Below are 22,989 nucleotides of genomic sequence, written 5' to 3'. Positions count from 1 at the left end.
TCATACTTAATGAAGATGACGTCATCTTAAGTCAACACAGAAGGTGCACCTTTAATAGTCTATGGTCACATTCTAGCAATGATAATTTATTATTGTCTCTTTGTGTCTTTGTTATTCTACCTCCCTCACCTCCCCCTTCTCCGTCCACTCTTCCTTCCTCTCTTACTTCTATTAAATCTTCAGTCTTATCTCCTTTCTCTTATTTCTTCCATTCCTCCTTTATCATAACCTTCTTCTTCCTCGCATTTTTTTTATTGTTCTCTGAGTCCTTCTGCTTCTCCTTCACCACCCTATTCTTCCTCAGTTTTTTTTTATTTTTCTCTTACTATTTTCTCCCTCTCTTTCACCTTCTCTTTTCTTCTCTCTCCTCATCTTCATTTTATGAGACAAACCATTAAAGCCTCTTTAATTTAAAACTATATGACGAGAAAAGATTCTTGAAGTTTTGACTTAACTGCATTTGCCCAGGAGCTAGAGCCTAAATTAACAGGAAGCAATGACTCAAGTACCAAGAGTACAAATCGCATCTATAGTCACCCTCAGGTCAAGAGCCAGAGCTCATGCTCCCCCTACTCTTTTTCAATCTATTTCCACCTATAGCTCAATCTCAATCCTTCTTCAACTCCCATATCACCATTCAACTCTTCCCCATCTTTCACTAACATCACCCACTTTACTCTTGGTCAGTGGCTCCTGAAGGAGGTGATGATGAGTAGATAGCTGGCGGCTGGATAGTGGGCGGCAGGAAAAGAGGAGGTGGGTGACGAGGTTAAGATAAGGTTTGCCAGGAAAGAGAGCAAGTGTTTCCTGACTCGGGTCTTAGCCATATTGATGACCTGCAGCTGGAGCTTTTGGTTATCTGACTGAGGCCTTCCGCTGTCTTACCGATCCATTAGATTATAACCATTACAGATATTATGGGGTGACTAGTTGCTGTATGAATTTATATAGGCTGGCCCCACGGAGGTTAAGAGTCACCTCACCACAGGTTAGCTCTCCGTGGTAGACCACAGATCGTAGTGTAGAGTCGTGTTTATATTTGGAGATCACATAGGCAGTTGTCCAACAGGCTCTGAACTTAGTGATTTGGTAATAATGTACAGCCATTACTCTGCACACGCATTTCTGGCAACTGTTAACCTCTTGGTAAGAATTTTTCCTCTCTCTATGAGACTAGTAAGAGTTTCTCCTCTTTGCATTTAGAAAATAAGTAAGTCTCTCTCTTCCGTACATTTTCCAAACCAGTATAAATGTATCTGTCGTCCTCCCTCATGATCTTACCGCAGCAGTAAGTTAGTGTGTCTTCCTACACAGTGGTGAGTGAGGACGAAGAATCTCTTCCGAAGTTCATCGAGAACGTACCTAACATTACCGTCACTGTGGGACGAGATGCTCTCCTGCCCTGCACCGTCGAACAGCTCAAAGGATTTAAGGTAGGCACTGGGTAATTACATATTTACACTTAATCTTCAATTACCTATTTATAATTAAATTTTGTAGCAACAAAAGAGCTGTGTACACAGTGTCCTGTTTTCATTAATTGTTTCATCACAATTTTTTTTCCTGAGATTGAATCTTCGACCTTCCTGGCAAGGGTTTTGATCGTGGCCAACCGACTACGTCAGTCGACATTTGTTAGGGCGATGTAAGTGAAGTGGTAAACCCGTTTAGTTCATTAAGCACATACAAAAAAAGTGGTGGAAACTCAGTCCTACTTCCAATAATCAGGTATTAGACATACGTCTTAACTCACCTGCGGGTGAACCCGGACACAGAAGTGCCTCTCAGACAAGAAGTTTTTAAAGAAAAGTGGCACTTGCCCCGGAGGCCTAAGGAAAGAGCTTGGGCCAAGATGTTACATCTCCAAGCAGGGTCATGCTTTTTTTTAGATATAAAAAAAAAAACTGCGATAACAGAGTGATGTGTGTGTAAATGCTATTGCCTCTTTAATTTTGTAAAGGAAGGGGAGGGGGAGAGGTTCTGCTCTAGTAGGGTTTGGGCATTCATTAAGGGAAAGGTTTCCTGTGAGCGAAAGCTCACAAGAAAGATGGGAGAGAGGAAGATGGAAAGAAGGAAGATCGGTGGGCGGTAGAGAGACTGTATCATATTTCTTATAATTAAAAAAATATGGATACTTCGGTAGTGTGCTGCTTCCCTAGTGTATATAAAAGGTACATTGTGGGGACAAACACTAACTAGATTTCCCAGTCAGATTCCAACACGCAAGATGGGGCTCATTCAAAATGTTGAGATCTGTTAGCGTGAGTTGTGAGATTTCAGTAGTGTCTTCCTGAGCTGAGAGATTTCAGTAGTGTCATCCTGAGCTGAGAGACTTCAGTAGTGTCATCCTGAGCTGAGAGACTTCAGTATTGTCGGCCTTAGCTGAGACTTCAGTAGGGTAATGAGGGAAGCCTCTGCAACTTCTCTTCAGAATCTCCCAAAAGCACAGTGTCATCAGCAAAGAGCAACTGCGACAACTCCCACTTTGTGTTAGATTCTTTATCTTTTAACCCCACACCACTTGCCAACACCCAAGCATTCACTTCTCTTACAACTTCTTCTATAAGTATATTTAACAACCATGATGACATCACATATCCCTGTCTAAGGCCTACTTTTACTGGGAAATAATCTTCCTCTCTCCTACATACTCTAACCTGAGCCTCACTATCCTCGTAAAAACTCTTCACTGCATTAAGTGTTCAGCAGCTACGGCAGCTTCAAACATTTCGGGAAATAGATAGAGAAAGAGAAGGAGGGAGGGTTAAAGTGTTGGGAGAAAAGAGGGGATGGAAAGAGAAGGATAAATTAAGTTGAGATGAAGAGAGAGAGAGAGAGAGAGAGAGAGAGAGAGAGAGAGAGAGAGAGAGAGAGAGAGAGAGAGAGAGAGAGAGAGAGAGAGAGAGGAGGAGGAGGAGGAGGAATTAAAGGAGGTTACTTTCTAGTGGTCTTGATGAGTGAAGAATAAAACTCACAGAACCATAGCTGGAACAACTTACAATTAACACACAATACCGTAGCTGGAATAACTTACAACTAACACAGTACCATGGCTGGAATAATTTATAACTAAGACACAGTACCATGGCAGGAACAGCTTACAACTAACACACAGTACCATGACTGGAACAACCTACAACTCAAGCACAGTACCGTGCTGGAATAACTTACAACTAACAGGCAGTACCGTGGCTGGAACAACTTACAACTAACACACAGTACCGTGGCTGGAACAACTTACAACTAACACACAGTACCGTGGCTGGAACAACTTACAACTAACACACAGTACCGTGGCTGGAACAACTTACAACTAACACACAGTAAATGGCTGAAACAACTTACAACTAACACACAATACTGTGGCTGGAACTACTCACAACTAACCCACAGTAAATTGGCTTTAATTCACGACTAACTCGCAGTGACATGGCTGAAACAAATCACAACTAACCCACATATTGGAAATGCATATTCAGACAACGTTGCTTTTCTTCCTGGACTATGTTTATGTCACGACTGGGAGAGAAATGAGAGAAAGCCAAGAATCACCTGATCTGACCTCTGGCTTTCTGACCTCTGGATTTCTGATTTCTTTCTAATGGTTCAGGACCCAAATGTTGTCAGATTATTATTATTATCATTATTATAATCAAAACTAAGCGTCGTCTGAAGAAATTTCTCCTGTCAGCGAGTTATATATAAATTTTCTGATGAATAGTTGGCTGGGTGGTTAGGGCTGTAGAGCTTCAGGGTAGAAATTAACTGATATTCAATTTCCATTGATACAAAGGCCTACTACCCCTGCGATGACTACTAGTTCAAGTGGTAGTTCAAGTAGTCGTTTTCCTTGTCGGAAAATGACTACTTGAAAGTAGCCATGCCATCTTTTGTTGATGTCACAGGCCGTCTGCAGAAAGACGTTTCTGTTGCGGCTAATGCAGTCACTAGAGTGTTTGTTGTTGTCCCTCATGTTCCAGATGGTAATAACGTCCTAGTCGAATTAAGTTTTGCCAGAAAATGCTTGAAACCGGACTCACTGAAATCACCGAAACAAGATCTCAGGTCTAAAAACAAGAATCTGTCAAGGCAATGAACATATTGCTATTTTTGCTTATGGAACATCAGTTGGATGTTAGGTAAGACACATATGCAAGAGTTAGGATTCTTTATTTTGAAACGTTTCGCCTACACAGTAGGCTTCTTCAGTCGAGTAAAGAAAAGTTGATAGAAGCAGAAGAGACTTGAAGACGATGTAATCAGCCCATAACCCTTAAAGTTTTGAGGTGGTCAGTCCCTCAGTCTGGAGAAGAGCATTGTTCCATAGTCTGAAACAATATGGAGTTGAAGTGACAGGATGGAGCCTTATATAGCGCCAGGAGGTGAGACGTAGGTCACTAGTAGAACGCAGATGTTGGGAGGTCAGGTCCCTCTCAAATCCAGCCGTTCTCACTAGTAGAGGTTGTCGAAGTTGATTGCAGGTCTGTACCAAGATACCCTTGTGTTGCAGTGTCTGACAGATTGAACATTAAAATGGTGTAAAATATCGACAGGTTGTTAGGTAAAACACATATGCAACAGTTAGGTATCTTTATTTCGAAACGTTTCGCCTACACAGTAGGCTTCTTCAGTCGAGTACAGAAAAGTTGATAGAAGCAGAAGAAACTTGATTACATCGTCTTCAAGTCTCTTCTGCTTCTATCAACTTTTCTGTACTCTACTGAAGAAGCCTACTGTGTAGGCGAAACGTTTCGAAATAAAGATACCTAACTGTTGCATATGTGTCTTACCTAACAACCTGTCGGTATTTTATACCATTTTAATGTTCACCAGTTGGATGTCTCACAAGTGTACAGTGTTATTTGTCTGTACACTTAGAATATCCGCGAATCTTCACAATCACGCCCACACCGCTGCTTCACACGGGATGATCTAAGTGTACAGACAAGCAACATTTTTGACAACAAGTGCAGAGTAAGTTTTTTTGTGACAACGTTTCGTTCATTCTAGAGCTTTATCTTCAATGATATTGACTTTGATAAAGCTCCGTATAGAGCGAAAAGCTGCCTTATTAACAAAAGTCTTTTTTTTCATTATGTCAATTAAAATTAAATAAATATATGCAAATTAACGAATCTGTGATACTCTCTTCCGTGTTGTGCATGTTGAAAACAAGGTATTGTGGTCTTAGGGTAGTCTGAGCCCAGGAAGAACTTGCAATTTTCCCTTTTTACCTTGCACCATGTTTCCTAAGATATAATCTCTAGGCTTGCTGGCTGGGTAATTTGAGTTATCCCTGTTTTCCAATGTCAGCACCAGGAAACCTGCTCCATTTCTTGTTTAATATTATGTTCTTATGTTTGAAACAGAATGACGCCCAACCGGTGCCCCATAAGCAAAAACTGAAATATCTTCCTTGCCTTGAGATCTCGTTTCAGTGATTTCAGTGAGTGAGGTTTCATGCATTTTCTGACAAAACCTCAATTGTTAACTAACATACGCATATATGCTACTTGAAAAATGATAAGATTTGACTTACGTTTCTCACAAAATGCAAATGTAATAGCAGTTTCGATTACCTAAAAAAAAATATTTTTGTTTTGTTTCTCCATACGAATATGTAGAATTTTACAAAATATGGATAATTCCTGCAATTACTTGAAAATAATTTGCTAGTGATACCTGAATGTTGCAACAGCCGATGGAGTTGAACTGCTGGATGGCGCGTCAGGTATTTGGTCAGATAATATTATTCTTTGCGCTAAGTGGCTCACACTGATATGGAACTTAAATAAAGTATTAATAAAGCCATAATTCCTCGCCTAAAACAGATCTACTTTAGCTAAATTTTGTAACATGGAGAGATTATTAACGTCATCTTCCAACACCGGCTCTTCCACCGTGATCTCTCATGATAGTCAGCTGTGCTGGTGATGGCTCTGCTGATTAAGGTAAAAAATACTCCATCTGATCAGCTGATTCATTGTGATGACTGACAGTGTTAGTACGGCTGATGGAGGCAGCAGTGCATGATGCTAGTGTAGTCGTAGGGAAGTCGGGCGCTGGGGAGGAAATTCTCACTGGGTTTCAGCTTGAGGAACTTGTGCTGGTGCTCGGGAACCACGTTGCTCTGGTAAATATAAATATAGTAGTTTCTCTCGGAACGTTGTTCTTGCCTGAGACCCATGGAGTGCAGTAGCTCGTGGACGGCGGTTCCTTTCGTGCCTACTATGCTGGAACACCCACTTCCTCGCACCACCTGCAGAGTTCATCCCTCTGGCCTTCCTGCTGATGTCAACACACTCGTGTAGGAGTTACTGTTCTCGCTACACGCCGACGGAATTTGATGCAGGCAAATTGACTTACTTCTGCGCCCTGAAGAAACTGGAGTCCAGGGAGTTGTAGACGATGCCATGAGACCAGTAATGTTGCTTAGGACTCAGCCTGTTAATCTCCTCCAGATACCGCCATCCACAGTTCAATCGAAAAAGTAAGAACAAATCAAAGTCTTTCATTAGAAAATAATGCCCAAAAGTAAACACAGGAAAAGTCATTGATCTTCAAGATCTTTCACTGATGCCCCGTCAAAAATTTAAGCTTTATTGCTTTTATCTTCACTCTGAGACTACTGTGGAGTGGTTATAAAAGTCACTTCTGCCACGTCCCTTCCCTTCTTCCAAACCTTTTCCACCTCCCCATTCCTCTAATATTTCCCCCGGTCTTTTAACCTTCGTTTCTCCACCCTTCCTCTCAATCTACCTACCAGATATTTCCGCATGTCCCTATCGCCATGTTGCTCCTCAGATTTCACGGCATCCTGATATTGCTACGCTTACATATATATATATATATATATATATATATATATATATATATATATATATATATATATATATATATATATATATATATATATATATATATATATATATATATATATATATGTTGTTTTACTTTGTATCATATTTTTGTGAATGTTTTGTCAATGTATTTTGTCTTTAAATAAAATATATATATATATATATATATATATATATATATATATATATATATATATATATATATATATATATATATATATATATATATATATATATATATATATATATATATATATATATATATATATATATATATATATATATTATTGTAACCACGAACGAGTGGTATTGATCAATACCACTTGTTCGTGGTTACAATAATATATAAATGCTGCTCGTGAGACTAGTACATCAAACAGGGATGAGAATGAAATTAGCTTAGAAGCTCCCACACCTCCATATGTCCTCGGATGGCCGCCCAACACCTAGTCGTATGCTGGCTGCGCCATTCTTGTAGGGTTGGTTGGTCCTGTGGTTTAAAGCATCATGTGGTTCTCGCTTACCATGAGGCAGGCCAATACAACATGGGCTCGAATCCTTGGCTAGCGCATATATATATATATATATATATATATATATATATATATATATATATATATATATATATATATATATATATATATATATATATATATATATATATATATATATATATATATATATATATATATATATATACTCTGGCAGCCTTGCATCTCCCTGCGATAATTTCCGTCTATCTGGGTTTACGTTGCTATATATACCGTAAAGCTAATAAATACAGTAATGTATAAAGCCAGTTTTATATTTCTGGTGAAGTGCTAGACCCCAGCAGTTCATACAAAGCCTGGAAAATAGAAGGCAATCAGACCTGATCCAGGGAATTGAAGGACAAGCCCAATTCCCTAAATCAGGAGTCCAGCACCTGTATCAAGGATCCTTGACAACAACGGAGACCCCACCAAATGGAAGTTAAAATAAATAGTCATATAATCAAGGTATCATTGCAGTGCCACAGTCACACATTTGACTTTCTTAACCAAAGTAATATACTGACACTGGTTACAAAGTTGGACTGTAACGCAAGTAGGACAAGTTACATATCTGAAAACGTTCCGAAAACTTTTGACAAGTGTGATCATAGTGCATGGGAAGAAAATGAATAATTGGAATATATGTTTGAATGGACCTTCAGGTTTTAATAAACCCGCACCACAGAGTAATAGTCAACCAAGTAAAATCAGAGACAGCCATCGTGATAAACTTTGTTCCTCAAGGCACAATATTCCCTCGATTCTCTTTTCTCATTTCATATCTGACGTAGATAAAGAGATAAATCATGGCGCTGTGTCTTCCTTACAACATATGCTAGAATTTACATGTGTGGCACCCATGGAGGAAGCAAATATTCAAGCCAATGTAATAAATCAAATCTAACAGTCGGCAGCAAAGAAAAAAAAAAGGTTCACTTTTAATTAGATTAAATTTCAGCTACTCCACTGTAGAAAATTTAAATGAATGAATTGGAACAGAACAGTACAATGCAATTTAATTACTTTATAGGGAAAGTGTAATTACAATAGACCTGTGTGTAACTTCTGAAAGATTTTACGTTCAAGGAACACCAGAGTGTGTTGGGTAAATTGACACGAGTAAAACTAATGACATTTATTGTGCTACATTTCGGTCGCTAGGAGCTGTTAAGATTTAAATTGGTTGAAGAAATCCTGGGGTGGCAGCAACAAGGACGACAGGTACAGAGGCTGAAACAACAGAGGCGGCAGCATCACAATCAGCAACAGAATCAGCGGCAACAGAGGCAGCAACTTTGTCACCAGCAACAGAGACGACGACAACAACAGAGGCAACAGCACCAAGACAGCAGTGTCGCCACAGCGTCAGACGAGACCCTCACAAGCGGCACTTGGCCGCCTTCCAGACATGTTATGGATAATTTTATGACTCAGCCTGTAGCTCTACATGGGATTTTTCCATTTCTGGAGCTCTCCATCTCCCTCTTACGCCAAGACATATACACTTTCACGACATTTACACAGGCGCAAGTTAGAAGCCGCAGCAGAAATAGTGGTCAGCTCTGACAGTTCCAGCCTTTAGTCGTGCCTTCCCAAGTCTTTATCTTCCTAGAGATGCTCGCACCCTTGTTTGTGTCTTATATCCTGAGAAAGACCTTTCATTATTGACATGCTTTATAGCGCGTCAGTGGCTTGTTAACAGAGGGTAGAATTGGTCACTGGTATGCATTGTATGATAGTGTTTTGCTTGTTATGGGTTATGTATGTTTGTGCGTGGATAAGGTAACACATACCCAAACACACACACACACACACACACACACACACACACACACACACACACACACACACACACACACACACACACCAAACACTGAGTCATCTTAACGTAGCAGAAAACTCGTAGTTTTAATGGTGTAGCCTGATTAAGGATCAGTCACCTTTCCCCGTCAAATTACATGCCAATAAACCTGACCTAAATGGTAGATAAATTATGCAACCGCTATGGTAGGAAAACACTTTGATGTGCATAAATAGTCCAGACCAGGCCTACATAACCTTAAATTTTGATCCATGGTAAACGAAAGGGTTCAATGTCTTTTACTCTCTCTGTTCTCCATTATTTGCAGTACAGAGGTGGTCCACAATACTCACAGTGGATTGTGCTATCTAGTGCATCTGTTGGTGGACCACCTGGTTGTTCAGTTAGCGTCTCTTGTGTTCCTAGTCTTAATGGGAGCTGGTGGTAGTGGTGGTGGTAGTAACAGTGGTGGTGGTGGTAGTGGTGGAGCTGATGGTGGTGGTGGTTGAGCTGGTGCTCTTGATGGTGGTGATGATTGTAGTGGTAATGGTGGTGGTGGTGGTGGTGGTGGTGGTGGTGGTGGTGGTGGTGGTGGTGGTGGTGGTGGTGATGATGGTGGTAGTAGCGGTAGTGGTGGTTGTTATAAAATGCGACATCTACTAAGTGGGGATATCTCCAGAAAATACTAGGTCAACTTATTGATGCCCCTCTAGCATCTAGCCTGTTGCTGGTTTCGTAACTGTTGGTTAGAAAGTATTTTAGTCCAGTTATCCTGTAAACTTAGATGGCTTCTCACCAACAAGTTCTTAAATAGTCTAACGTCTCAACCATCAAGGCAGTCAAACAACTTCGAAGCAGCGGAGAACAGCACAGCGTCAGACAAGGAATCAGACTAAAAACGATTCGAACTGTGATTTTCAACAGATACTACACAAAAGGCATAAAATTCCCTTATTACTGAAACTGAGTTAGCAATTCCAATTTCCCGACTACGACAGTGCGTAGATGCCAGATGAGATGTAGGTCAAGAGTTGAACGTGGGGCGAGAGTTACAGAGAATATCTCCACGACACAACCTCTGAAAACGTCAAATGTGACTAAGTATAAATAATGCTCTGTGAACAGAGTTGCACGGAGTTACGAGATGTATGTCCCATCTCACCAGCGGAAACATACTCTACCAAAACAGTCTAAATGACACGAACTGAGGAGAACAGCATTCTCCCAGACAGAGCAACAGAGAGGCTGTTGATAATGGTATAAAATCTGGACAAGTTGATGATTAAGACATGTGCAACAGTTAGGTATCTTCATTGTTGAAACTTTTCATCTACACAGTAGGTTTCTTCAGTTAAATACAGAGGTTGATGGACTGATTATATCATTTTCATTTCATTACTACACTTGCTACCTCTGCATTTGACTGAAGAAGCCTATTGTGTAAGCTAAACTTTTCAACAATAAAGATACCTAACTGTTGCACATGTCTTAATCATTAACGGAGAGGATGTTGTCTCCACGAGCAAAAGTTTAAGAGAGGGAGGCAGGACCGACAGCTCCGGTGGTGTTGGTAGTGGTGGTATTAGTGGTGGTGGTAGTAGGGGTGGTGGTGGTGGTGGTTGTGGTAGAGGTGGTAGTAGTAAGGGTGGTGGTGGTAGTGGTGGCGGTGTGGTGGTGATGGTAGAAGTAGTAGTAGTGCTAGTGGTGGTGGTAGTGGTGGTGATAATGGTGGTAGTAGTGGTGGCAGTGGTTGTAGTACTGTTGATGATAGTAGTGGTGGTGTTGTTTTTGGTGGTAGTTATGCTGGTGGCAGTAGTGGTGGTGGTGTTGGTGTTGGTGCTGTTGGTGGTAGTGGTGGTGGTGGTGGTGGCAATAGTGGTGGTGGTGGCGGTGGTGGTGGTGATGATGGTGGTGGTGGTGGGGTGACCCGTCATCGTGTAGGAAACTTCACAATGCACCGGATATTAAGAGCAGGACACCCGCCCACCTTCGCTCTCCTCCGTCCACTTCCGCTCTCTATATTTATCACAGAGGAACATGACTGTGACCAGAACAACCAGAACAAGCAGTAACTTATTAGTAACGAAGTCAATAAACACACATCTGTATTACTACCAGTACGGAGCGGCAGTATGTAGGTGCAGTCTACCTACCTACAAACCTTGGTGAATCATTTTATTTTTGACAAAGAATTGAGTTATCGCATCAGCTTTTGCCATATTCATTGGCCCTATGTTGAGGCGCGAATACTAATGCAGGCTACTAGAGATTTTTGTTTACATATTTATGTGTAAACCTTGGTAATAGATACCGACAAGTTAGTTAAGAAAATGTTTCGATCCTGGGACCTTGATCACTTCTACCATACAGAATTTAAAAAGACAGTATATACAGGCGGTGAGTGAGGTGTAAGTGACTCATGGTGACCTGGAGAATGTCATGGCATTCTTCGGGTCACCATGCGTCATGGTGTCATACAGTTGATCGGAGGACAAAGAGCAAAACTGAAATCGTCAGTATGTGTAGTTTTAAAAACAGGTTAGACAAGCACATGAGTGGGTGTGCCTTGGACCTGCCAGAAGGCCATCATCAGTGCTGCTTCTTTCTCATGTTCTTTTGTGTTCGGAGTAGAGAGACGATATTTCAATATACTCTTTTGTTGAAGAAGCGATGTGAAAAGTGTTGAGGAGAGACTGCATACGACAACGATCCAAGGTATGTAAAGAGTGGTTACTGGGAGTAACAGACTCGGTCAGGGACTAAAGACCTCCATTCCGCTTCGGAACACAACCGATCTAACCACAGTTTACACATCTCAGAAGTGTGTGGAAACCCAAATTGGATGTGAGTTTTCATTCCTGTGATGATATCACGTCGACTTGTTTAATATATGAGGAAATGTTAACGAGTTGTATCTCATAATAAGTATTCTTAATACTAGTTTAACCAGCAGAAAGTGCCAAGTAAGGCAAGAGAATGCCATGAGTTACAAACAGAGGTAGTGTCATGATAATGTGAAGAAGTGTCACGAGGTGTGATATCAGAATGACAGTGTTTTGAGGTAGAGTATAACGCAGTGTGTGCCATGAGATATAATATTAGGCAGTGCCATGAAACATGGTTTGAAGACGGTAATGTCGTGAGGCGTGATTTGAACAAGTGACGAGGGAGTGCCACGGGTATGATATGAGAAAGTACCATGAGGCTTTATTTGGTGAACCGTGTCAGCATGGTATGAGGGTGATAATGCCATGGTGCTTGTTATGTGGGAGAGGGTATCATGATGCATGATATGAGGGAGTACCATGAGGCACTGTATGAAAGAGGGGTTGCCATGAGACCTTACATGAAGGAGTGAGTGCCACGAAGCATAATATAAAGCTGTGATGGAAACATGGTGTAGCGGCATAAATGTCTGCCAACTAAACATGTACTGAACTGGCTCAGATGTTGGTCTTTGTCACTGTGGCAGTGAAGGACGACTGGATGAGCAGTGCTGTGTGGTGACCTTCATACTGGATATTAGACCGAGAACTTCCTATGCAGTATCACAGCCGGTGGGTTAGGTCACCTAGTAGCTGAATGGCTTGGTTATCAAAACAAATTAGAACACCATAGCTGGGTTGAAAGTAACGGTCCGAAGTCAGTGCCGATAAACAGTGACATTCTACGAAATGATGACCTCACCATTAGAGAACAGAATTAGAAATGTCAGAGTAAATAATAAAAAGTGGAAATAAATGATAAGGTTTAAAAACAGTGAAGTTACGTCAGATAACTGAAAAAAAAGAGCTAATGATCTTCAGAAAATAAGAATTACAAACTGATCCTTCTAGATACGTAAATATAATATACAAATTAAAATTGAGAGGTTATACGGTTATACAGCTTCAGGGAATATGTGTGGTAATCATATTTGAATCAAGAAAATGAATGGTCATTCCATTTCCTAGAATTAAAAGTCCGTCACCAACTAAAACAGTATTAAAAATCCATTTGTTGTCACCTATCTTTTTTGGCTGAGTATATCATAATTCAATATTTTTAATTAAAACGTAACGACGTATCAAATGCTGAGTGAAATTTTTAAGGATGTTTACCACGTGATGAAAAAATATTTTATGTTATAATCAAAATAAGATTTTAAAGATAGCTAGCTGAGGAGAACTGCCAATATTTATATGAAGGAGGAAACTGAGGTATCGATTTATATGAGGAAGTTGAAGTAGTGTATATAGTGGACACTTCCTCGGCTTCTGAGACTCCTGCTGTATGATTGTGCAACAGCGACCTGGAGATGACTTCACATGCTGTGCTTCTGTTATTTTTATTACTAGTATTTACGTTTTTGCTATTACTACTACCAACAGCAACAGTAATAATAATTCTAATAACATAATAGTAATAACTGCGTTATAATAATTATAATAATAATAATTATAATTGTGTTAACGTTGGTAGAATTACCGACAATGTGTTAGGTAAAAGGACACAAGTGCAACTAATGTGACATTTTGTTGTGGCAACGTTTCGCTCTCCAGGAGCTTCACAAAGCTCCTAGAGAACGAAACATTGCCACAATAAAATGCCACATAAGTTGCACTTGTGTTCTTACACCTAACACTAATAATAATTACATAATAACAAAATACTAATAATAATTAATAATAATTATAATTATTTATTATTATTATTATTATTATTATTATTATTATTATTATTATTATTATTATTATTATTATTATTATTGTTGTTGTTGTTGTGAAACACTAAATTTATAGAAGGTCACAGAGCGCTCGGAGAATGAGAAGTATTGAGGCTGAGTCCAAGGAGAGGCAAGACAGGTTCAGTTCCCTCCTGGTAGTAAAGGATGGGTGAAACATGGTGGTAATGGATGGGTAATTAGTAGAAAGTTTCGTGTAGTCAGTTTATCATGGGACAGTTTAATTCTTGGTAAAAGTGAACTTTACAAACTGAGTCCTAATTAATATTCACAGACATGAAGACAAAGTACATCATCAGACAGTGTATATGAACTTAAAATAATACATTGTTAGGAATGTATATGAATACTAAGTGCAACATTTAATAACGTTGGTTTTGTACACCTGTAAATAACTATTAACCCTTAGCCGAGGTCAGCTAAAACACCTGCTAAACCTCAGCTGAGGTCAGTGAAAAACACCTCTTATTCACTTCTCAGGTGGAGTTAGGAAAAAACAGGTGGTGGTGCAGGAGAATTCTTACTTAACATTTTGTTTACAAGAATGTTATGCTCTCTTATTAGTGAAATAAATTACCAGAAATTTTGCGCAATTATCCTAAATTTATCTAATTTTCATCTTGTCAGTATTATATGCTACTTATTTACAACTTGTCAGACACTGTAACATCATGGAGTCTTGGTTCAGAGGACATCTCCACAACCTTCTTCACTTCTACTAATCCGTCCCTTGGGTATGATCTACTTCCACTGAGGAATCCCTCCTACCAGTGACAATGTCTTCGTTTGCTACCCGTTCCCTTTTCATCTTACGCCAATATATAAGCGTCAGCCTTCTTGCTTATGCTCCAGATTCTTCATGACTACGTTGCTCTTTACACCAACTCCAAGGCTGGGATTGATTACCTCATCTTTTGTACACAGTTCTACTGTCTTCAAATTAGGCCCTAGAATTTGTATTGATAAAGCCACTGGATGGCGAAACGTTTACATTAAAGATACCCGGATGTTGCATGTGTGTCTAATTTTCATCGTGCACGTGTGTCGACAGGTGGCGTGGGTGCAGGTGGACACGCAGACCATCCTCACCATACACAAGCAGGTGATCACTAGGAACCCGAGAATCGCGTTGCTGCACAACGACCACCGCACTTGGCACCTCGAACTGAAGAATGTGCGCGAGAAGGACCGAGGCTGGTACATGTGTCAAGTTAACACTGATCCCATGCGCTACCGCCAGGGCTACGTAGATGTTGTAGGTAAGTCATGAGTTACCGCCAGGGCTATGTCGATGTTGGTGAGTCATGTGTTACCAACAAGGCCACTTCGATGTTATAGACGAGCCATGAGCTATTGCCAGGGCCATGTCGATGTTGTAGGTGAGTCATGAGTTACTGCCAGGGCTATGTCGATGTTGGTGAGTCATGTGTTACCACCAAGGCCACGTCGATGTCGTAAACGATCAGCCGGGCTGTGGTTCCTACGTTGGACTACGTGCGGCCAGCAGTAACAGCCTGGAGTGCCGCTTGGGTAGCAGTAGTAGTATTGGTAGTAGTAGTAGTAGTAGTAGTAGTAGTAGTAGTAGTAGTAGTAGTAGTAGTAGTAGTAGTAGTAGTAGTAGTAGTAGTAGCAGTAGTAGTGGAAATAATGCTGTCTTCATAATGAGTAATATCCTGTTGACGTTTGATGGATAGTGTTACTGACAGCAATTAGGGCAGCTTCTATGCACTTTCGCCGTCTTAAATTGTTTTCTTTAATCACTAGTCTAGCATAGAAGCTGCCATAATTGCTGTCAATTACACTGTCCATCAAAAGTCCGGTTGTTACAGTATCTCAAAATTGGTAATCAACAGGATATTACCCATTCTGGAGACCACTGTAACATACGTCCCTCTCTAACCCAACCCGTCTCGCCATATTACTACTACTACTACTACTACTACTACTACTACTACTACTACTACTACTACTACTACTACTACTACTACTACTACTAACACTACTTCTACTACTACTACTACTACTACTTCTACTACTACTACTACTACTACTACTACTACCACCACCACCACCACCACCCCACGCAGCATTCCAACTGATTCCTGCCACTATATATACTCGTTTTCTTAGTTATCTCTGTATTAGGGCTGAAGAACCCATACGTGGCGAAACGTTTTGTTTAATAATGTCCTAAACTGTACATATGATTACATCGCTTTACCCCTCTACTGCCCGAAACGTTTTGGAACAAAAATACCTAAGTGTTGCACATGTGTCTTATTAACTTGTTGGTATTGTATACCATTGTCATATTTACTTTATCATATTATCTGTAATGTTTCTAAAGTTATGTATGTATCTATTTCATAGTTATACATCATAGTTACATATCACAAATAACCCGCACATAAAAGACAGATGCTTACGCGACGTTTCGGTCCGACTTGGACCATTGACAAAGTGAGGACTTTGTCAATGGTCCAAGTCGGACCGAAACGTCGTCGTAAGCTTCTGTCTTTTATGTGAGGGTTATTTGTGTATCGTTCCAGTCACGGTATTGTGCCTTTTTGTTATTTAGTTACATATCATGCAGCGCAAATGAAATGGGAGGTTATAGACTTTGATTCGAGGAAACGGAGGATATTTCCTATTCCAGAACTAATACAAATTAAGAGATCAACAGATTTCTTTCCTGTTTCGACAGTTCCTCCTGACATCATTGACCGGGAGTCGTCCGGGGACCTCACAATACGTGAAGGTCAGGATGTCACACTCACCTGTCGCGCCAAAGGTCACCCCAACCCCAGTATCGTGTGGAGGCGTGAGGACAACCAGGACATTGTCTTAGACACTGACAAGACAGGTGAGTCATACACATGCACTCCTTCATGGCTCTTGTGGAGACCTTCATAAACTTCCTGGTTGCAGTGGAAACTAATGTACACTTTATGGTTCTAGTGGTGATCATGTAACTGGTACGGGTGGGGATTGAACTAGCGGCTAGTGAGTCATAAAACTGTAAAATAAAAAAATAACCATACCACGGGTGGGGTTAGAACCCGCGATCAGAGAGTCTCAAAACTCCAGACCGACAAGTTAGCCATTGGGCCAGCTGGCTTCGATAAGATTCATCCAACTAGGTATATTTCTACACCATAGGAAGGTTGGCATAGGCACCACTGTGACAACATTTGCATGTTTTTACAGACTAATCTCCCGTGAAACTCTAGACTGGCGCGTTAGCCGCTCTGCAAGCTGGCTACAAAAAGATTTATCCATCTAGGTTGGATGCTAATAGTGACAGTCTAGTTGACATGACGATGAGCAACAAAGTTTGGGCTCAGAAGACCTTTCGAAAACGATTACAGGTATGCAGCAGGTCAGGCTGAAGTAGGCTTAATTAGGAAATTTTTTTTCCTTGAACTCTTCCCACGAAAGTCGACTAAACTTTAATTAACACAAAGTTTTGGTCTTAACGAATCGTGTTGAATTTTTTTATTTTATTTTTATTTTTGTCGTTTAATCATTATTGTTTTGGGTAATTATTTTGCTGGTGCAAGTCTCATGCATAGCAAGATGATCTGTGTGGACGATACATCCTCAGTCTTAACACCAAGACTCTTACAGAATTATATCTGCGGTAGAAAAGTACACAACATGCACTCACTTTTACATGTTTAATCTAATTTTTTCTGTCTTTGGACCTTGGGCACTCCAAATGTATAGTGACCAAGCTACCAGGAGCGAACTTTTTCCTTTAAACATACCTCATATGTTTAAAGAAAATAAGGCTTATATATATATATATATACATAATATACATATATATATATATATATATATATATATATATATATATATATATATATATATATATATATATATATATATATATATATATATATATATATATATATATATATATATATATATATCTATATGTCGTATGTCGTGCCGAATATGTAAAACTGGTCAATTAGCAAAAACTCATTTAAAATTAAGTCCATTCTGAAATATTCTCTTATACGTTTAAAGATATATTTTTTTCATTTACGTTAATGTAAAAATTTTCAATTTTGCACCAAAAGAAACTTAGAAAACTTACCTAACCTTGTTTTAACACGAACAATTTATTTTAGCCTAACCCAACTATATATATTTTAGATTTGTTTACAGTAGTTTAATACTAAACAAACACAATGAAATATATTTTTTTCGTTAGGTTCAGAATGATTTTGGCGAAATTATTGCATACACAAATTTTCGCTTGTCCGATATGGCAAGATGAGCGTTGCTATTTAAGCCAAGATCGCAAGTTCTGCCTATTCGGCACGACATATATATATATATATATATATATATATATATATATATATATATATATATATATATATATATATATATATATATATATATATATATATATATATATATATATATATATGTATATATATATATATATATATATATATATATATATATATATATATATATATATATATATATATATATGTATATATACATATATATATATATATATATATATATATATACATATATATATATATATATATATATATATATATATATATATATATATATATATGTATATATATATGTATATATATATATATATATATATATATATATATATATATATATATATATATATATATATATATATATATATATATATATATATATATATATATATGTATATATATATATATATATATATATATATATATATATATATATATATATATATATATATATATATATATATATATATATATATATATATATATATATATATATATATATATATATATATATATATATATATATATATATATATATATATATATATATATATATATATATATACGAATTTACGTTATGAAAGATTAGTTTTTGTCAGGTGATTCTCCACACTAGATACTTATGCATATAAGTATTTAGTGTAACACTTATTAAAAGTTAAATTTTGTTGGTTAGTGTTAGCTAATACTTGTTAACATTAATATTTGCTCTTAAAATATATTAAACACTTTATTCGTATTTCACATGGAATACGTGTATGACCCTTTCGGGAATGGGAGATAATCAGGTTTGATCCATAGAAGCAGAGGTGTAACTTCAATTCCTTGGATGGATGAATTGTTCTTCACCAGTATCATGAATTACAAGTAATCTGATGTTCTATTAAATTAGAACAATCAGTAGCATTTAGAAAACACAGGCAATGCCCACTTCATCAACGATACATCAACGATGGTTCCTGTCATTGATGGTACTGATGTGGGCGCCGTGGGTGGTGCTGCGGGCGGCCGTGACGGCGGCGTTGTGGGCGGCGCAGAGCGGGTGGTGGAGGGGGAGTCCCTGCACATGAGGAAAGTGTCAAGACTGCAGATGGGGTCTTACCTATGCATCGCCTCCAATGGTATCCCGCCCTCCATCAGCAAGAGGACCCAGCTGAGGGTGCAGTGTGAGTGCTTAGGACTCTCGTGGGCACGGTTAGGGAGGTAGGGTGACACAGGGAGGTATGGTGACACGACAGGGAGGCAGGGTAACACACGGAGGTAGGGTAACGCGGAGGAAGGATTATATAGGGAGGTAGGGCGACACAGGGAGGTAGGATTAGACAGGGAGGTTGGATGGCACACGGAAGTAGGATGAAGAAGGGAATCAGGAAAACACAGGAAGGTAAAATGGCAGACTGGAAGATAGGCTGGCAGACAGGAAGGTAAAATGAGTTTCAGGAAGATAGGATTACAGAAAAGTAGGATGACAATAAATAAGAAGGATGGCTGAGGTATCAAGGATAACAGGGATGGAAATGGGATGAGACAAATAGGATGAGAGAGAGGAAGGTAGGATGGCATATAAAGATAACAGATCGGAACACAGGATAACCTTTCAAAGAGGCAGGAAAGATAACAGTAAGAGCACACAGTTTTATTTATGAGAAAATTAACTAAAAAATTCAGTAAAAATGAATAAAAGGAAGTAAAATTCTATTAATTAATTATTTTTTCCTTCGTGACGACTCTGTGTGTGTGTGTGTGTGTGTGTGTGTGTGTGTGTGTGTGTGTGTGTGTGTGTGTGTGTGTGTGTGTGTGTGTGTGTGTGTGTGTGACAGTCCCGCCTGTGGCGTGGGTGCCACAGCAGCTGGAGGGTGCCTACCTGGGCCAGGAGCTGACGATAGAGTGCCACACTGAAGCTTTCCCTAAGAGCATCAACTACTGGACCAACACAAACGGTGACATGATCGTCTCAGGTGAGCAATATCCTCAGTGTACTACTCAAATATAACAGTAACACAAGTATCAGTAAAATAAATACGTTAGTAAGATAAATACGTTGGTAAGACAAGTACGTTAGTAAGACAAGTACGTTAGTAAGATATGTACGTTAGTAAGACAAGTACGTTAGTAAGACAAGTACGTTAGTAAGACAAGTACGTTAGTAATACAAGTACGTTAGTAAGACAAGTACGTTAGTAAGACAAGTACGTTAGTAAGACAAGTACGTTAGTAAGACAAGTACGTTAGTAAGACAAGTACGTTAGTAAGATAAATACGTTAGTAAGACAAGTACGTTAGTAAGATAAATACGTTAGTAAGACATGTACGTTAGTAAGACAAGTACGTTAGTAAGACAAGTACGTTAGTAAGATATGTACGTTAGTAAGACAAGTACGTTAGTAAGACAAGTACGTTAGTAAGATATGTACGTTAGTAAGACAAGTACGTTAGTAAGACAAGTACGTTAGTAAGACAAGTACGTTAGTAAGACAAGTACGTTAGTAAGACAAGTACGTTAGTAAGGCAAGTACGTTGGTAAGATATGTACGTTAGTAAGACAAGTACGTTAGTAAGACAAGTACGTTAGTAAGACAAGTACGTTAGTAAGACAAGTACGTTAGTAAGACAAGTACGTTAGTAAGACAAGTACGTTAGTAAGACAAATACGTTAGTAAGACATGTACGTTAGTAAGACAAGTACGTTAGTATGATAAGTACGTTAGTAAGATATGTACGTTAGTAAGACAAGTACGTTAGTAAGACAAGTACGTTAGTAAGATATGTACGTTAGTAAGACAAGTACGTTAGTAAGACAAGTACGTTAGTAAGATATGTACGTTAGTAAGACAAGTACGTTAGTAAGACAAGTACGTTAGTAAGACAAGTACGTTAGTAAGACAAGTACGTTAGTAAGATATGTACGTTAGTAAGACAAGTACGTTAGTAAGACAAGTACGTTAGTAAGACAAGTACGTTAGTAAGACAAGTACGTTAGTAAGACAAGTACGTTAGTAAGGCAAGTACGTTAGTAAGATATGTACGTTAGTAAGACAAGTACGTTAGCAAGACAAGTACGTTAGTAAGACAAGTACGTTAGTAAGACAAGTACGTTAGTAAGACAAGTACGTTAGTAAGACAAGTACGTTAGTAAGACAAGTACGTTAGTAAGACAAGTACGTTAGTAAGACAAGTACGTTAGTAAGACAAGTACGTTAGTAAGACAAGTACGTTAGTAAGACATGTACGTTAGTAAGACAAGTACGTTAGTAAGATAAGTACGTTAGTAAGATATGTACGTTAGTAAGACAAGTACGTTAGTAAGACAAGTATGTTAGTAAGACAAGTACGTTAGTAAGATATGTACATTAGTAAGACAAGTACGTTAGTAAGACAAGTACGTTAGTAAGACAAGTACGTTAGTAAGACAAGTACGTTAGTAAGACAAGTACGTTAGTAAGACAAGTACGTTAGTAAGACAAGTACGTTAGTAAGACATGTACGTTAGTAAGACAAGTACGTTAGTAAGACATGTACTTTAGTAAGATACGTGTGCAGCACTTAAGTATATTTAATGCATCTTCAAAAAGATACCTAAGTGTTGCACATGTGTCTAACTCATCAGTTTGTCAGTACTGTATTTGCACTAATGCTCAAGTGTTTCATCATTCATGTGGGTTTCGAAATTTTTTTTATGCAATAATAAAAAATACTACTACTACTACTACTACTACTACTACTACTAATAATAATAATAATAATAATAATAATAATAATAATAATAATAATAATAATGTGAACAAGAGGAATAAAAATAAGAATTTCATCAATACCTCACAGGGTAGATCCAGCAATAGACGTATTTCTCTGTATATACCCTCAGACGTTTTATTGTATATACCCTCAGACGTTTTATTGTATATACCCTCAGACGTTTTATTGTATATACTCTCAGACGTTTTATTGTATATACTCTCAGACGTTTTATTGTATATACTCTCAGACGTTTTATTGTATATACTCTCAGACGTTTTATTGTATATACTCTCAGACGTTTTATTGTATATACTCTCAGACGTTTCATTGTATATACCCTCAGACGTTTCATTGTATATACCCTCAGACGTTTCATTGTATATACCCTCAGACGTTTCATTGTATATACCCTCAGACGTTTCATTGTATATACCCTCAGACGTTTCATTGTATATACCCTCAGACGTTTCATTGTATATACCCTCAGACGTTTCATTGTATATACCCTCAGACGTTTCATTGTATATACCCTCAGACGTTTCATTGTATATACCCTCAGACGTTTCATTGTATATACCCTCAGACGTTTCATTGTATATACCCTCAGACGTTTCATTGTATATACCCTCAGACGTTTCATTGTATATACCCTCAGACGTTTCATTGTATATACCCTCAGACGTTTCATTGTATGTACCCTCAGACGTTTCATTGTATATACCCTCAGACGTTTCATTGTATATACCCTCAGACGTTTCATTGTATATACCCTCAGACGTTTCATTGTATGTACCCTCAGACGTTTCATTGTATATACCCTCAGACGTTTCATTGTATATACCCTCAGACGTTTAATTGTATGTACCCTCAGACGTTTCATTGTATGTACCCTCAGACGTTTCATTGTATATACTCTCAGACGTTTCATTGTAGGTACCCTCAGACGTTTCATTGTATATACCCTCAGACGTTTCATTGTATATACCCTCAGACGTTTCATTGTATATACCCT

At 38.5% G+C, this 22,989-nt stretch overlaps 1 protein-coding gene across 5 annotated transcripts in view; it reads left to right on the top strand.

Moving 5' to 3' along the window:
- LOC128693789 (lachesin-like) overlaps positions 1-22,989 on the top strand; it is a 193,936-nt gene that overhangs the window by 135,437 nt on the left and 35,510 nt on the right. For 4 of the 5 annotated variants that reach the window (XR_011392766.1, XR_011392767.1, XM_070091199.1 and 1 more), the window contains exons 3-7: positions 1,315-1,433; positions 14,969-15,176; positions 16,622-16,780; positions 19,160-19,405; positions 20,060-20,197. Coding sequence is in view for 3 of the 5 variants with exons in the window: in XM_070091199.1 (XP_069947300.1) it covers positions 1,315-1,433; positions 14,969-15,176; positions 16,622-16,780; positions 19,160-19,405; positions 20,060-20,197 (870 nt within the window). In the remaining 2 variants the exon portion in view is untranslated. The remainder of the gene's footprint in view (positions 1-1,314; positions 1,434-14,968; positions 15,177-16,621; positions 16,781-19,159; positions 19,406-20,059; positions 20,198-22,989) is intronic. The other variant, XM_070091200.1, reaches the window with a different exon arrangement.

The sequence above is a fragment of the Cherax quadricarinatus genome, chromosome 34 (genome assembly GCF_038502225.1).
Source record: "Cherax quadricarinatus isolate ZL_2023a chromosome 34, ASM3850222v1, whole genome shotgun sequence".
Lineage (NCBI taxonomy): Eukaryota > Metazoa > Arthropoda > Malacostraca > Decapoda > Parastacidae > Cherax > Cherax quadricarinatus.
This window is presented reverse-complemented; position numbering and strand designations above follow the sequence as displayed.